Raw genomic sequence first — 19,738 nt, 5'->3', positions numbered from 1 at the left:
CAGAAAGCAATGAAGCTCACTGTTGTGGATATAGTTTCCAAAATTCTAATTTTTGCTTGAAAACTTGAATTTTATCATTCCTAAACAAACATTGTCAGTTTGCTTTTCTTTGAAGTGATGGGCACACTTAGTTCATTTTCAGAAAACTGCCATATACCCAGCTTTGAAGAAGCATGGTTACTGTCAGTTTTTCTTTCAAGTGAAAGTAGTATTTCTTGAAAAAAAGAAATTAGCTATGTCAGCTCCCAACTTAAACAATAGCACCATTGCATCTCATTGTACTTCCTTGTACTTCTGTATGCTACAGAAATGCTTTATATGTTCTTCCAGTTTCCTCATACAGAATATTAAAAGGAAGTATACTTGAGGGTTGAAATTTAGTAAAAATAATTATTTATAGTTACATTAAGGAACTTCTTGGAGAAGGAAATGGCACACCACTCCAGTACTCTTGCCTGGAAAATCCCATGGACAGAGGAGCCTGGTAGGCTGCAGTCCATGGGGTTGCTAGAAGTCGGACACGACTGAGCGACTTCACTTTCACTTTTCACTTTCATGCATTGGAGAAGGAAATGGCAACCCACTCCAGTGCTCTTGCCTGGAGAATCCCAGGGACGGGGGAGCCTGGTGGGCTGCCGTCTCTGGGGTCACACAGAGTCGGACACGACTGAAGTGACTTAGCAGCAAGGAACTTCTTAAGTGAAACAGTTTTGTTGTTGTTGGTTTTATTTATTTTTTAGTTGTGAGTGAACAGCCATGGAGAGTAAATACAGTGAGCACTAGTAGGGTTTGGTGCTTCCAGGCTTACTTCATGTGACGGTGCCTTCAGTTTTAATCACTGTGGCTTTGTGCCACAGTGCAGATGTCAACAATACCCTGCCCCAAATGCTCAGGCTTGTGAATGTGTATGAATGGTGAATTTAACTTGTGAATTTAGTATCAAAATTCAGTAGGAACTGCATGAAACTTTACTATAAAATTTTGTTCGTTCAGTTCTTTTGATGACTATAAAGAAACTCTTAAAACTCTCTTATAGCTTTGTTTGATTTACATGAGTAGAGAGAATTATCCTCTGGGATTTATTTCAGAGTATTTAAAAGGGGAGAATTGTTGCTATTTTTCCTCAAGAAATTCTTTTAATTGCTGCAGACAGTATGTTAACAGATTTTTGTTTCCTCTCAGGCTGTGACTTAAGCTGTACCAGCCTAAGCTTTGCTCACTTCAGCTAATTAAGACTAATACCATTGTGTTCCTGCCACTCCAGTTCTTTCTAATTGAGCCTTTCTAAAAGAATGCCTGCTAATAAGCAAAGCCATAGATGGCAGAGGATAAAAATAATTTTGTACCTCATTAACTATCAGTCTCTGTAGCTTCACTTCTGTTGTCTTAATGTGACAAGAATGGTTAGTTAAAAAAATTTGCTCTTCCGAGCTGTTTGTTGTGTGTGATGGAGCCACTCTATGTCAGAAATGGATCTTTGGGGAAGTGAAAGTGAAGTTGCTCAGTCGTGTCCGACTCTTTGCGACCCCATGGGCTGTAGCCTACCAGGCTCCTCTGTCCATGGGATTTTCCAGGCAAGAGTACTGGAGTGGGTTGCCATTTCCAAGTCTTCTTTAATACAATATGTGAAAAAAAAAATGCCTGCTTAAACATGCAAAAATGTTTTCTATTTCATTAAAGAAAAGAGATGGTCTTCTAACAGTCAGGTTCAAGGAGATACAATGAACCTTGAGATAAGGTTTAAGGTTATATTGGTCAACTAAGATCCTTCTAGTAACTGTTTCTTAGACTGATGTTTAAATAAATTTTATTGAAGCATAGTAGATTGAAAATGTGTTAGTTTCTGCTGTACAACAAAGTGAATCAGTTATAAATATACATATATCCACTGTTTTATAGATGCTTTTCCCATATAGCAGAGAAGGCAATGGCACCCCACTCCAGTACTCTTGCCTGGAAAATCCCATGGACAGAGGAACCTGGTAGGCTGCAGTCCATGGGGTTGCTAAGAGTCGGACACAGTCGACTGAGTGACTTCACTTTCACTTTTCACTTTTCCCATATAGGTCATTACAGGGTTTTGAGAAGTTTCCTGTGCTATACAATAGCTCCTTAATAATTACCTATTTTATATGTGGTAATATGTATATGTTATTCCCACTCTCCCAATTTATCCCTCCCCCACCTTCTCCCACCCTAGTAACTGTAAGTTTGTTTTCCCATCTGTGACTGTATTTTGTAAATAAGTTCATTTGTACCATTTTTTTGGATTCCACATATAAATGATATTATATATTTGTTTTTCTCTGTCTGACTTCACTCAGTATGACAATCTCTAGGTTTCCATGTTGCTGCAGATGACATTATTTTGTTCTTTTTTAGACTTATTTTTAAACAATTGCATTTAAAACCATTTGGCCAACCTTCTAGATGTACAATAACCAAAGGGACAGTTAGCATAGGAAATTGGTGCAAATAAAGATAAATGAGATGACAGGTTTAATGCAGGTTGAGTTGGTGTTCTTCTAAGAATTTATTGTCATATTTTTCTTCGCAGTTTACCTGAAGTACTGCAGAGACTTCAGGAGACATGTTCTTTTAGATTTACTCTTAAAACTGTGTATCTGTGTTTGCTTAATTACTTGACTAAAGTACTATAAATAAATTTTCATGAAATAAATGAATTGAAATTTCTTTTGAACCTATTAAAACTTAGAATGGTTTATGGTAGTTTACATTTTTGGTTTTTTTTGCTCAAAGTATAGTTGCTTGGAAAAATGCCATAAAATTACTTTTTTCTGTTATGAAAAGTTGTGATGGAGGTACATTGACTTCCTAAAGACAACCTAGCTGTTTTCTTATGGACTTCTATAGTACAATATACTTGATTGCAGTGGGATTTTCTTTTGGTACTTAAAGACTTAGTTGTAAAGTCTTTATCTGAAATTGTTGGGAAAAGATATGATTAACTATTTTTACCTCACTTGGAATCAGAAAGTATAGAATTTATCATGGTTGAAATGTTAGTGATGGAAAGCATTAAAAAAAATAAGGTATATTTAGAGCAATTTTATTAAATTGGTAAAATCTAATGACTACGTAATATTTATTTTGTTTTCTATACAGCATCGTTTGTTATTCCTGCTGGTAGAACTCGTCCCAGTTTTACCGCAGCAGAACTGGTATGTAGCTTATTTAAGATATATTTTTAAAAGAGATGCCCCAGTTTTAGTGAATGGTGGCTGAAGGCTGGGCAGAGATGTAATTTGTAAAACTTTAGTTGAGTGAGGAAAGATGTCGTAAGGGATGGGAAGACAAAAATAGCTTCTATAATATAGGTGTTGGAAAAAGTCAGGAGTTTCAGATGTAATATTTTCTCACCAACTTTTCCTATCTTCCAGAGCAGTTGTTAGCATCTGCCAAGACTGTACCTACAAGATTAGGAAATTTCTAAAGTTACATTGTATGGAGTTTTAATACACTGTATAATGTTACATACTTAGTGGTTCCTAAGTAGATGATTTTGATCTGCTGCATTTTCTGACTTTTTCCCCCCTAGCGTTGAGGCACATCATAGTTCTTCCTTTTATTTAAGTGGAATATTTTGGTTATTTTTTACCTTTGTATAATAGAGGTCGGTTTTCCCCCTAGGATTTGGGGACAGAAGATAAAATTTAAAACTTACATATAGAAAACTGAGTAGTTTTCAGGTGGGGAAAAATAGAACTCTTTCTCTCTTTTTTTTAAGATGGCTTAGTGGTAAGAAATCCACCTGTGAATGCAGGAAGTGCAGATTCCATCCCTGGATCAGGGACATCCCCTGGGGAAGGAAGTGGCAACCATTCTAGTATTCTTGACTGGAGAATCCCATAGACAGTGGAGCCTAGTGGGCTACAGTCCATGGGGTCGCAGAATTGGACACGACTTAGCAACTAAACAACGACAAAAGATGATATATGATCCACTAACTGTTCTTCATTTTCTTTCAGCCCATGAGTTACCTTTCTGGGGTACAAGATTTTTGTTGTTGCTGTTGTTTAGTCGCTAAGTTGTGTCTGACTCTTTTGCGACTCCTTGGACTGTAGCTCTCCAGGCTCCTCTGTCCTTGGGATTCTCCAGGCAAGAATACTGGAGTGGGTTGCCATTTCCTTCTCCAGGGGATCTACCCAACCTAGGTATAGAACCTGTGTCTCCTGCATTGGCAGGCAGGTGCTTTACAGCTGACTCACTTAGTGGACCATTTATTTCTGTTTCTTCATTAAAAACAAAAATCATAGTCCTTACCACAATTTTTAGAAAGGATGGTGCTGCTTTTGATAGGATACCAGTGAAGAAATATTTATATCTTTGGAATTCTTGGAAATAAGTTCTCATTAATGATGGGCTTCCCTGGTGGCTCAAATGGTAAAGAATCTGCCTACAGTGCAGGAGACCCAGGTTTGTTCCTTGTGTTGGGAATATCCTCCAGAGAAAGGAATGGCTACTGACTCCAGTACTTGCCTGAAGAATTCAATGGACAGAGGAGATTGGTGGGCTACAGGCCATGGGGTCACAAAGAGTTGGACTTGACTGGAGCAACTAACGCACACATGAAGAGTAAAATCAGATTTAGAAAGTAAAAAGTGATAGGGCCCTACAGGATTGTATCCCAAAGGTAGCTGTTTTAACTGTATGATATATATCCATTTAGACTTCTTCATTAAAGAAAGTTGTATTAATTTTCACAGTAAAAGTAGGATCATTCTCTGGACTATTTCTGTCATTTCTTTTTTCTAAACTTAGTAATATAGATGGCCCTTTTCAATGCCAGGTAAATATTGATTAGCCTTAGTGGATGTGTCACAGTTTAATTAACCAGTCTTTTGTTTATGGACATTTAAATTATTGTTAGTATTTTTCTAATATGGACTTACATTGGTGATACTTGTAGATAATGTTTTGGTGTGTTTATGATAATCAGGTAATTGGGATAAATTTCTGGAAGTAGAATTTCTGAGTCAAAGATAATGCATGTTTTTAGTTTTGGTATATACTGCAAAATTGCCGTCCAAAAGGATTGTACCATATATGCTCATATAAGCAGTGGTGTGAGAGAATATGATTTTTATCATATTCTAGCAACACTGGGTAATATTAATCAGTCTTTTAAATTTTTGCATGTCAGATAGGCAAACATATTTCCTTATCTTTTCATTTAGTTTTTAAAAAATTTTAAAACCCTAAGGTCTAATTATTCTAAAATAAAAATGATACACTTTAATCTGCTTTAAAATAATATTAGTGATCAACTTACAGACTAGAGGACTCCTATAAACAACTGTGGTTCTTATATTTGACATCTTGAGGATCAGTACCCATTTTAAAGCTATGCTGTGGGCAGATTTTATGAGTCAGTGTTCATGTTATTTATGAAGACTTACTGACTTCATTGCTAATAGCCATAGGAGGAAATTCCTTTTATTTTTAATGAGATGATCTACATCAAATATTAAAAAGCTGTTTTACTCAAGAGTACTCAGCCCTAATGTTGGGTTACTATTGTCCTGTTGACCTTAATCAGATTTTTTTTGTATCCTCTATGAGATCAGGAAAAAAGTTTCAAGTAAAGCCTCTTTCTAACTTTCGAATGTAAAATTCTCATATCTAGGGCACCTCAAACTCCAGTGCAAGCTTTACTTTTCCTGGTTATCCTATTCATGTACCGGTGGGTGTGACACAGCAGACTGCATCTGGTAAGAGTATAGTCTTATGAATATTTTGTTTTTAGCATTGGTACTGACTTCTGGATATTAACTTCCATGAGTTTAAATTAACTATACCTCAAGTCATTGAAGTTATAGGAACTTTTGATAAGCCTTACTTTAAAGTAATAATAAATAGTAGTTGTTATGAAAGCAAGCTACTGCAAAAAACACTAAGCCTCTCTATTAAGACAGGCACTAAGCTTGTCCCCACATTTCACTTCCAGTTCTCTTTCCCAACATTGTATAAGATGCTTTGTGTAGGTTTTCTCTAGTTTAAGCTAGTTTCCGGAATTTTTATACACATGTCCCAGCTAGGTCTAATCAGGAAAAACTAAAGATTAGATTTATCAACCTTTGCCTCCTTTCTTATTGGAGATTGTATCAGAATATTTGAAAAATTTGGAGGTTTAACTTGTGTCTGCTTTTCAGAGAACTGTTTCTTTATTTGAAAGAGAATCATACCTATTTTTTTTTTTTTGGTCATTACAGAGTTTAAGCAAAGTACCTGACTCAGTGTTCAAAAAGTAAATGTCTTTCTTCTTTTTAGTATTATTTTAAGGAAAGAAGGGGAAAATTTGTTAACTTTTGAAATTATTAAATCCTTTTTGGACAGCCTTGTCTTATAGTTGTTCTATGGTATCTTATATCTAAAGTATACATTCTCCATGACTAGGTTTCTTAAAAATCCCAATTTAGGTTATTAACACTGTAATTTATTACACAGTGGGAAAGGCTCATGGAATAAATATTGGTGGCCTGTGTACGTCTCCAAATGTGCCATATAAGCAATAGTGGGAAAAGCCTAAAGTTAAAGCAAGATATATTTAATTTTTTGAAATAAGAGTAATAGATTATTATGGTAGAAGACACACAAAAAAAATCTGGAAAAAAAAACTCCTAGAGATAACCACTGTTAACCTATTGATATATTTCCTCCTGGCCTCCTGTGCATGACATTGTTTTTTTAAAGGAGATTAGGATTCTGTTATACTTACAGTTTTGTTTTCTCCTTTTAAAGCTCACCTTTATAAAGTCAGTGTACCATTTATGGTGACACAGACTTCTGAAAGAGCAAGTATTCTTCAGCATCCAGTTCAGCAAGTATTTCAGCTGCTTGGGCAGCCGTCAATAATACAGACCAGTATTCCACAATTAAACCCGTGTTTTCTTCAAGCAACTACTGAAAAATCACTGAGAATGGAAACTGTGCTCCAGCAACCTATAGTTCTTCCTTCTGAGACAGTGGATAGGAAACATTTAGAAAACACTACCAGTGATATTCTTGTACCTCCTGGAAATGAGCATAAAACCATATCTGAAGCTTTATTGAATCAGCTGGTAAGCTCTCAGTACATCAGCTTTCCAGGTGGTGTATTTATTCCACAGGTCTCTCAAACAGATTCCATTGTGGAGCCAGTGCTCTGGGTTTCAGCTCGCATGACTCAAAATCTGCATGGGCCCCTTTCCACTAGCCCTCAGGGAGCTCAGCACCAACATGTGCTTGAGGCTCAGCCTAGTGTTCTTAAAAACAGGCTGTGTGGATGTGATTCTGTAAAGCAACCAAGAAATACAGAGGAGCCCAGCAGCCTACCTGTCTCAGAGAAGGTAGTACTGTGTTTAACTTACTGATATTAACAGATAAACAGTAGCCAGTGATTAGATGTCCTGAGTGGCTTTTTTTTTAACCTGTAACATTATTCAAAAGTATGCTTTGCTTTTTCGTTTAGAAGATTGTTTCTTTATTTTCTTTAAACACACCTATCAGTTTTTAAAAGTATTCATGCTCAACATTTCTAAACTTTTAGTTTTCATGAATGAATTAGAATATTTCTTTGAAGAAAATGCATTTGTTTTAAGCTTCCCTGGTGGCTCAACTGGTAAACAATCTGCCCACAGTGTGGGAGATCTGGGTTCGATCCCTGGTTTGGGAAGATCCCCTGGAGAAGTGAACGGCTACCCACTCTAGTATTCTGACCTGGAGAATTCCATGGACTGCATAATCCATGGGGTCACAAAGAGCTGGACATAACTGAGCAACCTTCACTTTTCAATCTGTTTTATGTTTCCCTTACATTGTGAGGATTGTTTTTGTGTGCAGATAAAGTTTAAGATTCAGAAGTGCATCCTAGTAATTAAATGAGTATTTTGAGGTAATTCATTAAATGTTCAAAAGAGATCCAAAGTCTTATTTCTTGTTCTACCTTTGTGCTTAGTCACTCTGTTCTACATAATTTTCCTAAATTTCCGTATGAAAGTTTTCTCTGCAAGAGGAAGTATCTTTCTGGTAGATATTTTGTTTCTCTGCTAAAATACTAATTTCTTTTGGAATTCAAACCACTAAAAAATAGCTCCTAATTAACTTTCCATATTAAAAATAGGTTCACATTACTAATTTCCAAGGAATTCATAGTGATTGCAGAAAGATTCATAGAGAATTTTGCATGGTAAAATTAAAAAATCTTGTGTTATTTTTTTTTATGTATGCATTTTATTTATTTTTTTTCTTTCTTTCTTTTTTTTTTCAACTTTACAATATTGTATTAGTTTTGCCAAATATCGAAATGAATCCGCCACAGGTATACCTGCGTTCCCCATCCTGAACCCTCCTCCCTCCTCCCTCCCCTACCCTCCCTCTGGGTCGTCCCAGTGCACCAGCCCCAAGCATCCAGTACCGTGCATTGAACCTGGACTGGCGACTCGTTTCATACATGATATTATACATGTTTCAATGCTATTCTCCCAAATCTCCCCACCCTCTCCCTCTCCCACAGAGTCCATAAGACTTATCTATACATCGGTGTCTCTTTTGCTGTCTCGTACACAGGGTTATTGTTACCATCTTTCTAAATTCCATATATATGTGTTAGTATACTGTATTGGTGTTTTTCTTTCTGGCTTACTTCACTCTGTATAATAGGTTCCAGTTTTATCCATCTCATTAGAACTGATTCAAATGTATTCTTTTTAATGGCTGAGTAATACTCCATTGTGTATATGTACCACAGCTTTCTTATCCGTTCATCTGCTGATGGGCATCTAGGTTGCTTCCATGTCCTGGCTATTATAAACAGTGCTGCGATGAACATTGGGGTACACGTGTCTCTTTCCCTTCTGGTTTCCTCAGTGTGTATGCCCAGCAGTGGGATTGCTGGATCATAAGGCAGTTCTATTTCCAGTTTTTTAAGGAATCTCCACACTGTTCTCCATAGTGGCTGTACTAGTTTGCATTCCCACCAACAGTGTAAGAGGGTTCCCTTTTCTCCACACCCTCTCCAGCATTTATTGCTTGTAGACTTTTGGATCGCAGCCATTCTGACTGGCGTGAAATGGTACCTCATAGTGGTTTTTATTTGCATTTCTCTGATAATGAGTGATGTTGAGCATCTTTTCATGTGTTTGTTAGCCATCTGTATGTCTTCATTGGAGAAATGTCTATTTAGTTCTTTGGCCCATTTTTTGATTGGGTCATTTATTTTTCTGGAGTTGAGCTGTAGGAGTTGCTTGTATATTTTTGAGATTAGTTGTTTTTCCGTTGCTTCATTTGCTATTATTTTCTCCCATTCTGAAGGCTGCCTTTTCACCTTGCTAATAGTTTCCTTTGTTGTGCAGAAGCTTTTAAGTTTAATTAGGTCCCATTTGTTTATTTTTGCTTTTATTTCCAATATTCTGGGAGGTGGGTCATAGAGGATCCTGCTGTGATGTATGTCAGAGAGTGTTTTGCCTATGTTCTCCTCTAGGAGTTTTATAGTTTCTGGTCTTACGTTTAGATCTTTAATCCATTTTGAGTTTATTTTTGTGTAAGGTGTTAGAAAGTGTTCTAGTTTCATTCTTTTACAAGTGGTTTGTGTTATTTTTTTACAAATGTAAAATGTCTTACAGCTAACTCCACTTATACAATTTAGTGACATATGACAAATAATTGAAAACTTGTGTCTCTGACTAATGATTTAGTAGTCCTTTAGAAATGCTGTACAAATCTGTAGCAATATAGTAGTTAACTGCAACCTTAATACTTTTCTAGATAAAAGGGAAGGGTATAGTATAAAGTTTACTATGAAAGAGAAAGTCACTCAGTCATGTCTGACTCTTTGTGACCCCATGGACTGTAGCCTGCCAGACTCCTTTGTCCATGGAATTCTCCAGGCAAGAATATTGGAGTGGGTTCAGTTCAGTTCAGTTCAGTTCAGTCCCTCAGTTGTGTCCGACTCTTTGCGACCCCATGAATCACAGCACACTAGGCCTACCTGTCCATCACCAACTCCTGGAGTTTACCCAAACTCATGTCCATTGAGTCAGTGATGCCATCCAGTTATCTTATCCTCTGTTGTCCCCTTCTCCTCCTGCCCCCAAATCCCTCCCAGCATCAGGGTCTTTTCCAACGAGTCAACTTTTCGCATGAGGTGGCCAAAGTATTGGAGTTTCAGCTTCAGCATCAGTCCTTCCAATGAACACCCAGGACTGATCTCCTTTAGGATGGACTGGTTGGATCTCCTTGCAGTCCAAGGGACTCTCAAGAGTCTTCTCCAACACCACAGTTCAAAAGCATCAATTCTTTGGCGCTCAGCTTTCTTCACAGTCCAGTTCTCACATCCATAATGACCACTGGAAAAACCATAGCCTTGACTAGACAGATCTTTGTTGGCAAAGTAATGTCTCTGCTTTTGAATATGCTATCTAGGTTGGTCATAACTTTCCTTCCGAGGAGTAAGCGTCTTTTAATTTCATGGCTGCAATCACCATCTGCAGTGATTTTGGAGCCCCCCAAAAATAAAGTCTGACACTGTTTCCACTGTTTCCCCATCTATTTCCCATGAAGTGATGGGAACGGATGCCATGATCTTAGTTTTCTGAATGTTGAGCTTTAAGCCAACTTTTGCACTCTCCTCTTTCACTTTCATCAAGAGGCTTTTTAGTTCCTCTTCACTTTCTGCCATAAGGGTGGTGTCATTTGCATATCTGAGGTAATTGATATTTCTCCCGGCAATCTTGATTCCAGCTTGTGCTTCTTCCAGCCCAGCATTTCTCATGATGTACTCTGCATATAAGTTAAATAAGCAGGGTGACAGTACACAGCATTGACGAACTCCTTTTCCTTTTTGGAACCAATGTGTTGTTCCATGTCCAATTCTAACTGTTGCTTCCTGACCTGCATATAGGTTTCTCAAGAGGCAGGTCAGGTGGTCTGGTATTCCCATCTCTTGAAGAATTTTCCAGTTTATTGTGATCCACACAGTCAAAGGCTTTGGCATAGTCAATAAAGCAGAAATAGATGTTTTTCTGGAACTCTCTTGCTTTTTTGGTGATCCAGCAGATGTTGGCAATTTGATCTCTGGTTCCCCTGCCTTTTCTAAAACCAGCTTGAACATCAGGAAGTTCACAGTTCACGTATTGCTGAAGCCTGGCTTGGAGAATTTTGAGCATTACTTTACTAGCGTGTGAGATGAGTGCAACTGTGCAGTAGTTTGAGCATTCTTTGGCATTGCCTTTCTTTGGAATTGGAATGAAAACTGACCTTTTCCAGTCCTGTGGCCACTGCTGAGTTTTCCGAATTTGCTGGCATATTGAGTGGAGCACTTTCACAGCATCATCTTTCAGGATTTGAAAGAGCTCCACTGGAATTCCATCACCTCCACTAGCTTTGTTCGTAGTGATGCTTTCTAAGGCGCACTTGACTTCACATTCCAGCATGTCTGGCTCTAGGTCAGTGATCACACCATCGTGATTATCTTGGTCATGAAGATCTTTTTTGTACAGTTCTTCTGTGTATTCTTGCCATCTCTTCTTAATATCTTCTGCTTCTGTTAGGTCCATACCATTTCTGTCCTTTGTTGAGCCCATCTTTGCATGAAATGTTCCCTTGGTATCTCTAATTTTCTTGAAGAGATCTCTAGTCTTTTCCATTCTGTTGTTTTCCTCTATTTCTTTGCATTGATCGCTGAGGAAGGCTTTCTTATATCTCCTTGCTATTCTTTGGAACTCTGCATTCACATGGGAATATCTTTCCTTTTCTCCTTTGCTTTTCGCTTCTCTTCTTTTCACAGCTATTTGTAAGGCCTCCCCAGACAGCCATTTTGCTTTTTTGCATTTCTTTTCCATGGGGATGGTCTTGATCCCTGTCTCCTGTACAGTGTCAACTAACCTCCATCCATAGTTCATCAGGCACTCTGTCTATCAGATCTAGTCTGGAGTGGGTAGCCGTTCCCTTCTCCAGGGGATCTTCCCAACCCAGGGATCAAACCCAGGTCTCTTGCATTGCAGCTAGATTCTTTATTGTCTGAGCCACCAGGGAAGCCCAAGGTATCCTATAGGGTACAGTGAAGGATAATGAACAAAGAACATGTTTATCAGAAACCATTTGACTTATTATTAGAGTATTTCAGATGTTTGATGAAGCCTGTTCAAAATCTTTTAGCAAGTGTTTTTAGTTTAGTTTGGTATAATGTATTAAGGGCTTCTCTAGTGACTCAGATGGTAAAGAATTCACATGCAATGCGGGAGACCTGGGTTTGATCCCTGGGTTGGGAAGATCCCTTGGAGGAGGGAATGACAACCCATTCCAGTATTCTTGCCTGGAGAATCCCCACGGAGAAAGGAATCTGGCGGGCTACAGTCCATAGGGTCGCAAAGAGTCAGACATAACTGAGTGACCAAGTACACACACTAAGGGTAAAATACTTTTTGAGCATTTTTTATCATATTTTCACAAACCATATAAAATTTAAGAAATGTAGGATAAATTCCTAATTATGAAACAGTTGATTTTGAGAGAAAATGACTGTAAGTGTTTTCATCACTTATAATTTTAGAGGCATTTTCCTCCTGGGCTCTGACCTTTAAAGATTTCTGGAGTGATGATTCAAGGACTTATTCTGCTGTCACCTATTAGATGTCATCTTGTACTTTGTTTTGATATGGAGAAATAGATCAGTTAAGGAAGACTAAGCAAGGATTGTTTAGAGGGTAGTGGTTAAGAGCTTAAGCACAACAGGTTCAAATTCCAGGGTTGCCTCTTAAAAGCAAACTATGTAATGTTGCTCTTTAAAATTCAGTGATTGCTGTAGACTGGGCATAAAACCAGCCTCATAATTTTTAGAGTTATCAGAGATGTTTATGGAGTTTTTAATAGCTTCTGTCACCATGATAAGATTTAGATTAGTGCTGTTACGCTTTATGGGCATGTGACATATTGGATAATGGTTCATACAACTTGTTGGTTGATTTAAAATATATCTGTATTTAAAACACAAACATTGAAAGGAATTTAATTTATATTAAAATTTTTTTCCGTAGGATATCTTAAAATAGTAATCTGGTAAAATTTATACTAATATAATTTTCAAAAAAGTTTATAAATAACTCTTTATAAGTAGCTTTCAGAAATTCTTGTTGCTGAAAACAAGTTACAGTTAGCCCTTCGTGTACAATTAGCCTGCTTTTCCTGTGTAGACTGCCAAAGATCTTAAGTTTTTATGTAGGTTTAACATCATTACTGTTGCATAAAATATATTCCTGACAGTTTTTGACATGCTCCTATTTTAAGGTGCATATTATTGTATATTACTATGTTAAGTTTTTCCTCAGTGGAGGAATTTTGTTTTCTAATCTTACAATGCTATAGAAAATTAGGAACTCAGGTTTTCATTGTAACTCCCAAAAGTAGAAGGAGAGAAATGGGTATGATGGTGTATCTTCTCCAGCTCCTTTTCATCTCTTGCTTCTCTCCCCACCATCTTCATTGTCCCTCTCCCAAATATTATTTCTGCTGCCTTCTCTTTTACCTTTCTGACTGCTTCTTCTTATCTCCTTCATGACTCCTCTTTATCTGCCCTTCCTGTTTCCTAAAGGTTCTATCCTCAGCTTGTTTCTTAGTTCATGTTTTCCGTGGGCAGTCTCATGCAATATCATGGTTTTAACAATGATCTTCTTATTGATAAGTGCATTTCCAATCCTCTTATTCTCTTGAGCTTCAGTCTCCAACTCGATGGACATGAATTTGAGTAAGCTCTGGGAGTTGGTGATGAACAGGGAAGCCTGGCGTGCTTACATGGGGTAGCAGAGTTGGACACGACTGAGTGACTGAACTGAACTGAAAGTATTGAAATCATATAGAGTCTGTTCTCTTATCATACAGTGGACTCTTAAGCAGCAGAGGGGTTAGGGACCCTGAGCTCTCTGCAGTGAAGAGTCTATGTACAAGTTTATAGTCAGCCCTCTGTATCCATGAAAGTGAAAGTCACTCAGTTATGTCTGACTCTACAGGAGTGGGTACCCTTTCCCTTCTCCAGGGGATCTTCCCAACCCAGGGACCGAACCCAGATCTCCCTCATTGCAGGCAGATTCTTTACCAGTTGAGCCACAAGGGAAGCCCTTTGTATCTATGGATTCAACCAATCACAGATCTTGTAGTACATATTTATTGAAAAAGATCCATGTGTAATGGACCTGCACATTTCAAACCTATATTGTTCAGGGGTCCACTGTATAGCATACGATTTACCATTTTAACCATTTTTTAGGTGTACAGTTCAGTGGCATTAAGTATGTTACGTTGTTGTGCAGCCATCACTACTGTGCATCTCTCGAACTTTCTAATCATCCCCCAACTGAAATTCTGTACCCATTAGAAAATAACTTCTCATTACCCCCTCCATTCAGCTACTGGTAACTTCTATTCTACTTTCTGTGTCTATGAATTTGATTACTCTAGGTACCTTGTGTGGAGAAGGAAACAGCAACCCACTCCAGTATTCTTGCCTGGAGAATCCTAGGGATGGGGGAGCCTGGTGGGCTGCCGTCTATGGGGTCGCACAGAGTCGGACACGACTGAAGCGACTTAGCAGCTGTAGCAGCAGCAGGTACCTTGTGAACGGTGTCATACAATATTTGTGCTTTTGTGACAGGTTTATTTTACTTAGCACATTTTTAAGGTTCATTCATGTTGTAGCATATAAAGGAATTTCATTCCTTTTAAAGACTGAATCATATGATTTTTGACATCCTTTAAAACCAAGTATTTCTGGAGTCTATTCCCTCTTCTCCATCTATTGCCTTAATTGTCTCTCACTTGGGATAATATAGTTTCTAACTAATTACTAGCCTTATAGTCTTTGCGGGTTCTTATTCCACTCTTCCCAATCCACCCATCCTAGAGCTTAAAAGATTCAGGGATGAGAAATGTTTTGGATTCCTTTTATATCCCTTAATAACCATGTGAGTTGGGCAAGTTTCTATATCCTCATTTGTAAATAAAGATAATCATATCTACCGTAGAACTGTGATGGTGGGAAGATTATGTGAGAAAATCAGTGTGAAGTGCTCAGCAGTGTACTTCCTAGCACATGGTAAGAACTCAGTGCACATTTGCTATGATCTCTGCTCCTCTTCTCTACCATAGATTTACCCAGCATACAGCCCGCTTGCCATGTCACTGATTGCCCATCAAGCTACAGGATAAAATTTAAACTCCTTGTGAAAAAACATTAATAGAAACCTTGATTAAATACTGTTGGGAGACCTACAGGGGGCACTCTTCACACCCAGTGACGATGGCAGAGCCCAGCCAGAAGAAAGACCCCTCTTGTTTCCTGACAACAACTTAAGCAATGAAAAGCAGTGGGATCTTTGTTTACTGCAGCTTTCCCAACTGCCTTCTTTCTATACGCTCTCTTACCTCGAGGGGACTTGCGCAAAGCCTCCCATGGTTGCACACCCCACATCTCTGCTGATCCTGAGTAACCCTGTCTCTGCTGAGAAATCCCTGGCAGTCTCCTTCTCCTAGGCCAGCACTCAGTGTGGCGCACAAGGACTCCATGTTTTCTGCGTTTCTTTCTTACTCTTCCTTCCTTTCATACCTACTGCTTTATTGGGAACAACAAACCACGAGCAATTAGCTGTGTTGACTTTGTTGTTTCCTGCCTCTCTTTGGTTTTGCTGTCCCCTCAGCTTTGTGCCTGGATTTTTCTCCCACCATCCTTCCTTATGGTTAATTCCTACTTAGCCATTTATTACTTTCTCCAGAAGTCTTATTTTAATACCTTTCTACCTAACCACTCCCCTTTTATTATTAGCTTGGATGTATCTCTTCTGTATCATCATAGCCCCTTAAGCATGTATCTGTCATAATGTAGTTAAAAGATATGTTACAATGTCCTCTGTGCATGGAGAGGTATATTTTATTAATATCTGCGGACCCAGCACCGGAGCGGGAAAGATATATATGTATATTAGAATATAAACTTTAAAAGGGAGGATCTGTGACGAGTTTATTTGGCTCAATAATTCTCAGCTCTGGCTAAATATTAGAATTATTGTGTGCATGCATGCTAAGTTGCTTCAGTCATGTCTGGCTCTTTGTGACCCTCTGGACTGTAGTCTGCCAGGCTCCTCTGTAGTTGGGATTCTCCAGGCAAGAATACTGCAGTGGGTCACCATGCCCTCCTCCTGGGGATCTTCCTGACCCAGGGGTGGAACCTGTGCCTCTTACCTCTCCCACGCTAGTGCCACTTGGGACACCCATTAGAATTATTGGGATATTAAAAAATTCCAAATCCATCCTGATATTCCTCTAAGATAAATCATCATACTGATAGTTATTTGAATTGATGATTTAGTTAATTGAGCACATATTTTTTAAGTCACTATATGATACTTCAAAATGAATATCTCTTAATCAGATTTTAAAACTCAGCAGTGGCCACAGGACTGGGAAAGGTCAGTTTTCATTCCACTCCCAAAGAAAGGCAATGCCAAAGAATGTTCAAACTGCCACACAATTGCACTCATCTCACACACTAGCAAAGTAATGCTCAAAATTTTCCAAGCCAGGCTTCAACATTACGTGAACCATGAACTTCCAGATGTTAAAGCTGGATTTAGAAAAGGCAGAGAAACCAGAGATCAAATTGCCAACCTTGAAAAAGCAAGAGAGTTCCAGAAAAACATCTACTTCTGCTATATTGAGTATGTCAAAGCCTTTGACTGTGTGGATCACAATAAACTGTGGAAAACTCTGAAAGAGATGGGAATACCAGACCACCTTACATGCCTCCTGAGAAATCTGTATGCAGGTCAAGAAACAACAGTTACAACTGGACATGGAACAACAGATTGGTTCCAAATCGGGAAAGGAGTACGTGCTGTATATTGTCACCCTGCTTAATTAACTTCTATGCAGAGTACGTCATGAGCAATGCTGGACTGGATGAAACACAAGCTGGAATCAAGATTGCCGGGAGAAATATCAATAACCTCAGATATGCAGATGACATGACCCTTAGGGCAGAAAGTGAAGAAGAACTAAAGAGCCTCCTAATGAAAGTGAAAGAGAGCGCAAAGTTGGCTTAAAGCTCAACATTCAGAAAACTAAGATCATGGCATCTGGTCCCATCACTTCATGGCAAATAGGTGGGAAAACAGTGGAAACGGTGACAGACTTTACTTTTTGGGCTCCAAAATCACTGCAGGTGGTGGCTGCAGATGGTGACTGCAGCCATGAAATTGAAAGACGCTTGCTCCTTGGAAGAAAAGTTATAACCAACCTAGATAGCATGTTAAAAAGCAGAGACATTTCTTTGCCAACAAAGTTGTGTCTAGTCAAAGCTATGGTTTTTCCAGTAGTCATGTATGGATGTGAGAGTTGGACTATAAAGAAAGCTGAGCACTGAAGAATTGATGCTTTTGAACTGAACTGTGGTGTTGGAGAAGACTCTTGAGAGTCCCTTGTACAGCAAGGAGATCCAACCAGTCCATCCTAAAGGAAATCAGTCCTGACTATTCATTGGAAGGACTGATGCTGAAGCTGAGACTCCACACTTTCACCACCTGGTATGAAGAACTGACTCATTTGAAAAGACTCTGATGCTGGGAAAGATTGAAGGCAGGAAGAGAAGGGAGAGACAAAGGATGAGATGGTTGGATGGCATCACTGACTTAATGGACATGAGTTTGAGTAAACTCTGGGATTGGTGATGGACAGGGAGGCCTGGCATGCTGCACTCCATGGGGTTGCAAAGTTGGATACGACTCAGTGACTGAACTGACCTGATGTGATGTTTTTATTTCTTTGTAGGAAAAAGCCAATTTAACAAAATCTGTTTTTTGTATTTGTCAAAATATGTTGAGATGTATTTCACCCCAGGTAAGAGTAGAGTGGCATAGGATGATCTTGTACATAGCTAGGTAATAAATAATCATTGCCATTGCTTTATGGGAGGTGCTTGGTTCAATTTCTGTTAAGAATTAAAGAAGATGTACCCTGCCATCATGATTATTGTTGTTCAATCGCTAAGTCGTGTCCGACTCTTTGTGACCCCATGTACTGCATGCAGCATGCCAGGCTTCCCTGTCCTTTACTATTTCCTGAAGTTTGTTCAAACTCATGTCCATTGAGTCAGTGATGTCATCCAACCATCTCATCCTCTGTCGTCCCGTCCGCTTAGCCCGCCTTCAGTCTTTCCCAGCATCAGGCTTTTTCTAATGAGTTGGCTTTTCATATCAGGCAGCCAAAGTATTGGAGTTTGAGCTTCAGCATCAGTCCTTCCAAAGAATATTCAGGACTGATTTCCTTTAGGATTAATTGGTTGGCTCTCCTTGCTGTCCAAGGGGCTCTCAAGAGTCTTCTCCAACACCACAGTTCAAAAGCATCAATTCTTTGGCTCTCAGCTTTCTTTATGGTCCAACTCGCACATTCATACATGACTACTGGAAAAACCATAGCTTTGACTAGACGGACCTTTGTTGGAAAAGTAATGTCTTTGCTTTTTAATATGCCGTCTAGGCGTTGGTTATAACTTTTCTTCCAAGGAGTAAGCGTCTTTTAATTTCATGGCTGCAGTCACCATCTGCAGTGATTTTGGAGCCCCCCAAAATAAAATCTGACACTGTTTCCCCATCTATTTGCCATTAAGTGATGGGACCAGATGCCATGATCTTAGTTTTCTGAATGTTGAGCTTTAAGCCAACTTTTGCACTCTCCTCTTTCACTTTCATTATGTTGAGGCAATTTCTTTCTATTCCTAGTTTGAATTCTTTTAAATCATGAAAAGGTGTTGAATTTCTCAAATGCTTTTTCTGCACTAATTTAGATGATTGTGTAGTTTTTTCCACCTCTTCATTCTGTTAATGTGTTAATATTACTTTTTCATGTTTTGAACCACCTTTGCATTTCAGGAATAAATCTGACTTGGCCAAGGTGTGTGATCCTTTTAATGTGCTATTGAATTTTGTTAGTATTTTGTTGAGAATTTTTTTTTTTTTTTTGGCTGTTCTGTGCTACTTGTGGGATGTTAGTTCCCTGACTAGGGATTGAACCTCGCCCTTGCAGTGAGAACTCAAGAGTCCTAATCACTGGAGCATTAGGAAATTCCCTTCTTGAGGATTTTTGAGGATTGAGGTTATAAAAGTAGAATTCTTTAGTGAAGCCATCTGGTCCTGGGCATTTCTTTGTTGAGAGATTTTTTGATGACTAAATTCAATGTCATAATTGATTATAAGTCTGTGTATATTTTCTCTTTCTTCATGATTCAGTCTTGGCAGGTTATGTGTTTTTAGGAATTTGTTCATTTCATGTAGGATATCTAGCTTGTTGGCATGCAGTTAGTCATAGTATTCTCTTACAGTTCTTATTATTTCTGTAAAATCAGTAGTAAAATTTCATTACTTCTGATTTTTAGCTTTCTTTATCAGTTGAGTCATATATTTATCAATTTTATTGATCTTTTTGAAGAAATAACTCCTGATTTTATTTTCTCTATTGTTTTCCTTTTCTTTATCTCTGCTTTACTTGGTATTATTTCCTTCCTTCTACTAGCTTTGGGCTTTATTATTTCTTCTTTTTCTAGTTTCTTAAAATTATTATTAATAATTTGAGATCTTTCTTCTTTTTTTAATGCAAACATTTACAGCTATCAGTTTCCCTCTGAGCACTGTTTTGCAGTATCCCATAGGTTTTGGTGTGTTGTGTTTTCATTTGTCTCAAGATATTTTTTATCTTTTGA

General features: G+C 38.3%; 2 protein-coding genes across 18 annotated transcripts in view; one reads left to right on the top strand and one right to left on the bottom strand.

Annotated features, from left to right (window-relative positions):
* The window catches only part of GTF2A1L (general transcription factor IIA subunit 1 like), a 170,652-nt gene that overhangs the window by 8,725 nt on the left and 142,189 nt on the right, over positions 1-19,738 (top strand). For 11 of the 17 annotated variants that reach the window (XM_086327038.1, XM_086327046.1, XM_086327037.1 and 8 more), the window contains exons 4-6: positions 3,127-3,182; positions 5,648-5,732; positions 6,763-7,082. In XM_086327038.1, the coding sequence (XP_086183164.1) occupies positions 3,127-3,182; positions 5,648-5,732; positions 6,763-7,082 (461 nt within the window). Of the gene's footprint in view, positions 1-3,126; positions 3,183-5,647; positions 5,733-6,762; positions 7,350-19,738 lie in introns of all 17 variants that reach the window. The other 6 variants (XM_086327032.1, XM_086327039.1, XM_086327034.1 and 3 more) reach the window with 1 other exon arrangement.
* Positions 1-19,738, bottom strand: part of LHCGR (luteinizing hormone/choriogonadotropin receptor) — a 137,419-nt gene that overhangs the window by 25,619 nt on the left and 92,062 nt on the right. The gene's annotated exons all lie outside the window — the stretch shown is intronic.

Source organism: Bos grunniens, chromosome 11 (assembly GCF_055505025.1).
Source record: "Bos grunniens cultivar Pamir isolate PY7600 chromosome 11, Bosgru_T2T1.0, whole genome shotgun sequence".
NCBI lineage: Eukaryota > Metazoa > Chordata > Mammalia > Artiodactyla > Bovidae > Bos > Bos grunniens.
Note: the sequence above shows the minus strand (reverse complement) of the source record. Positions and strands in the feature narration are given on the sequence as shown.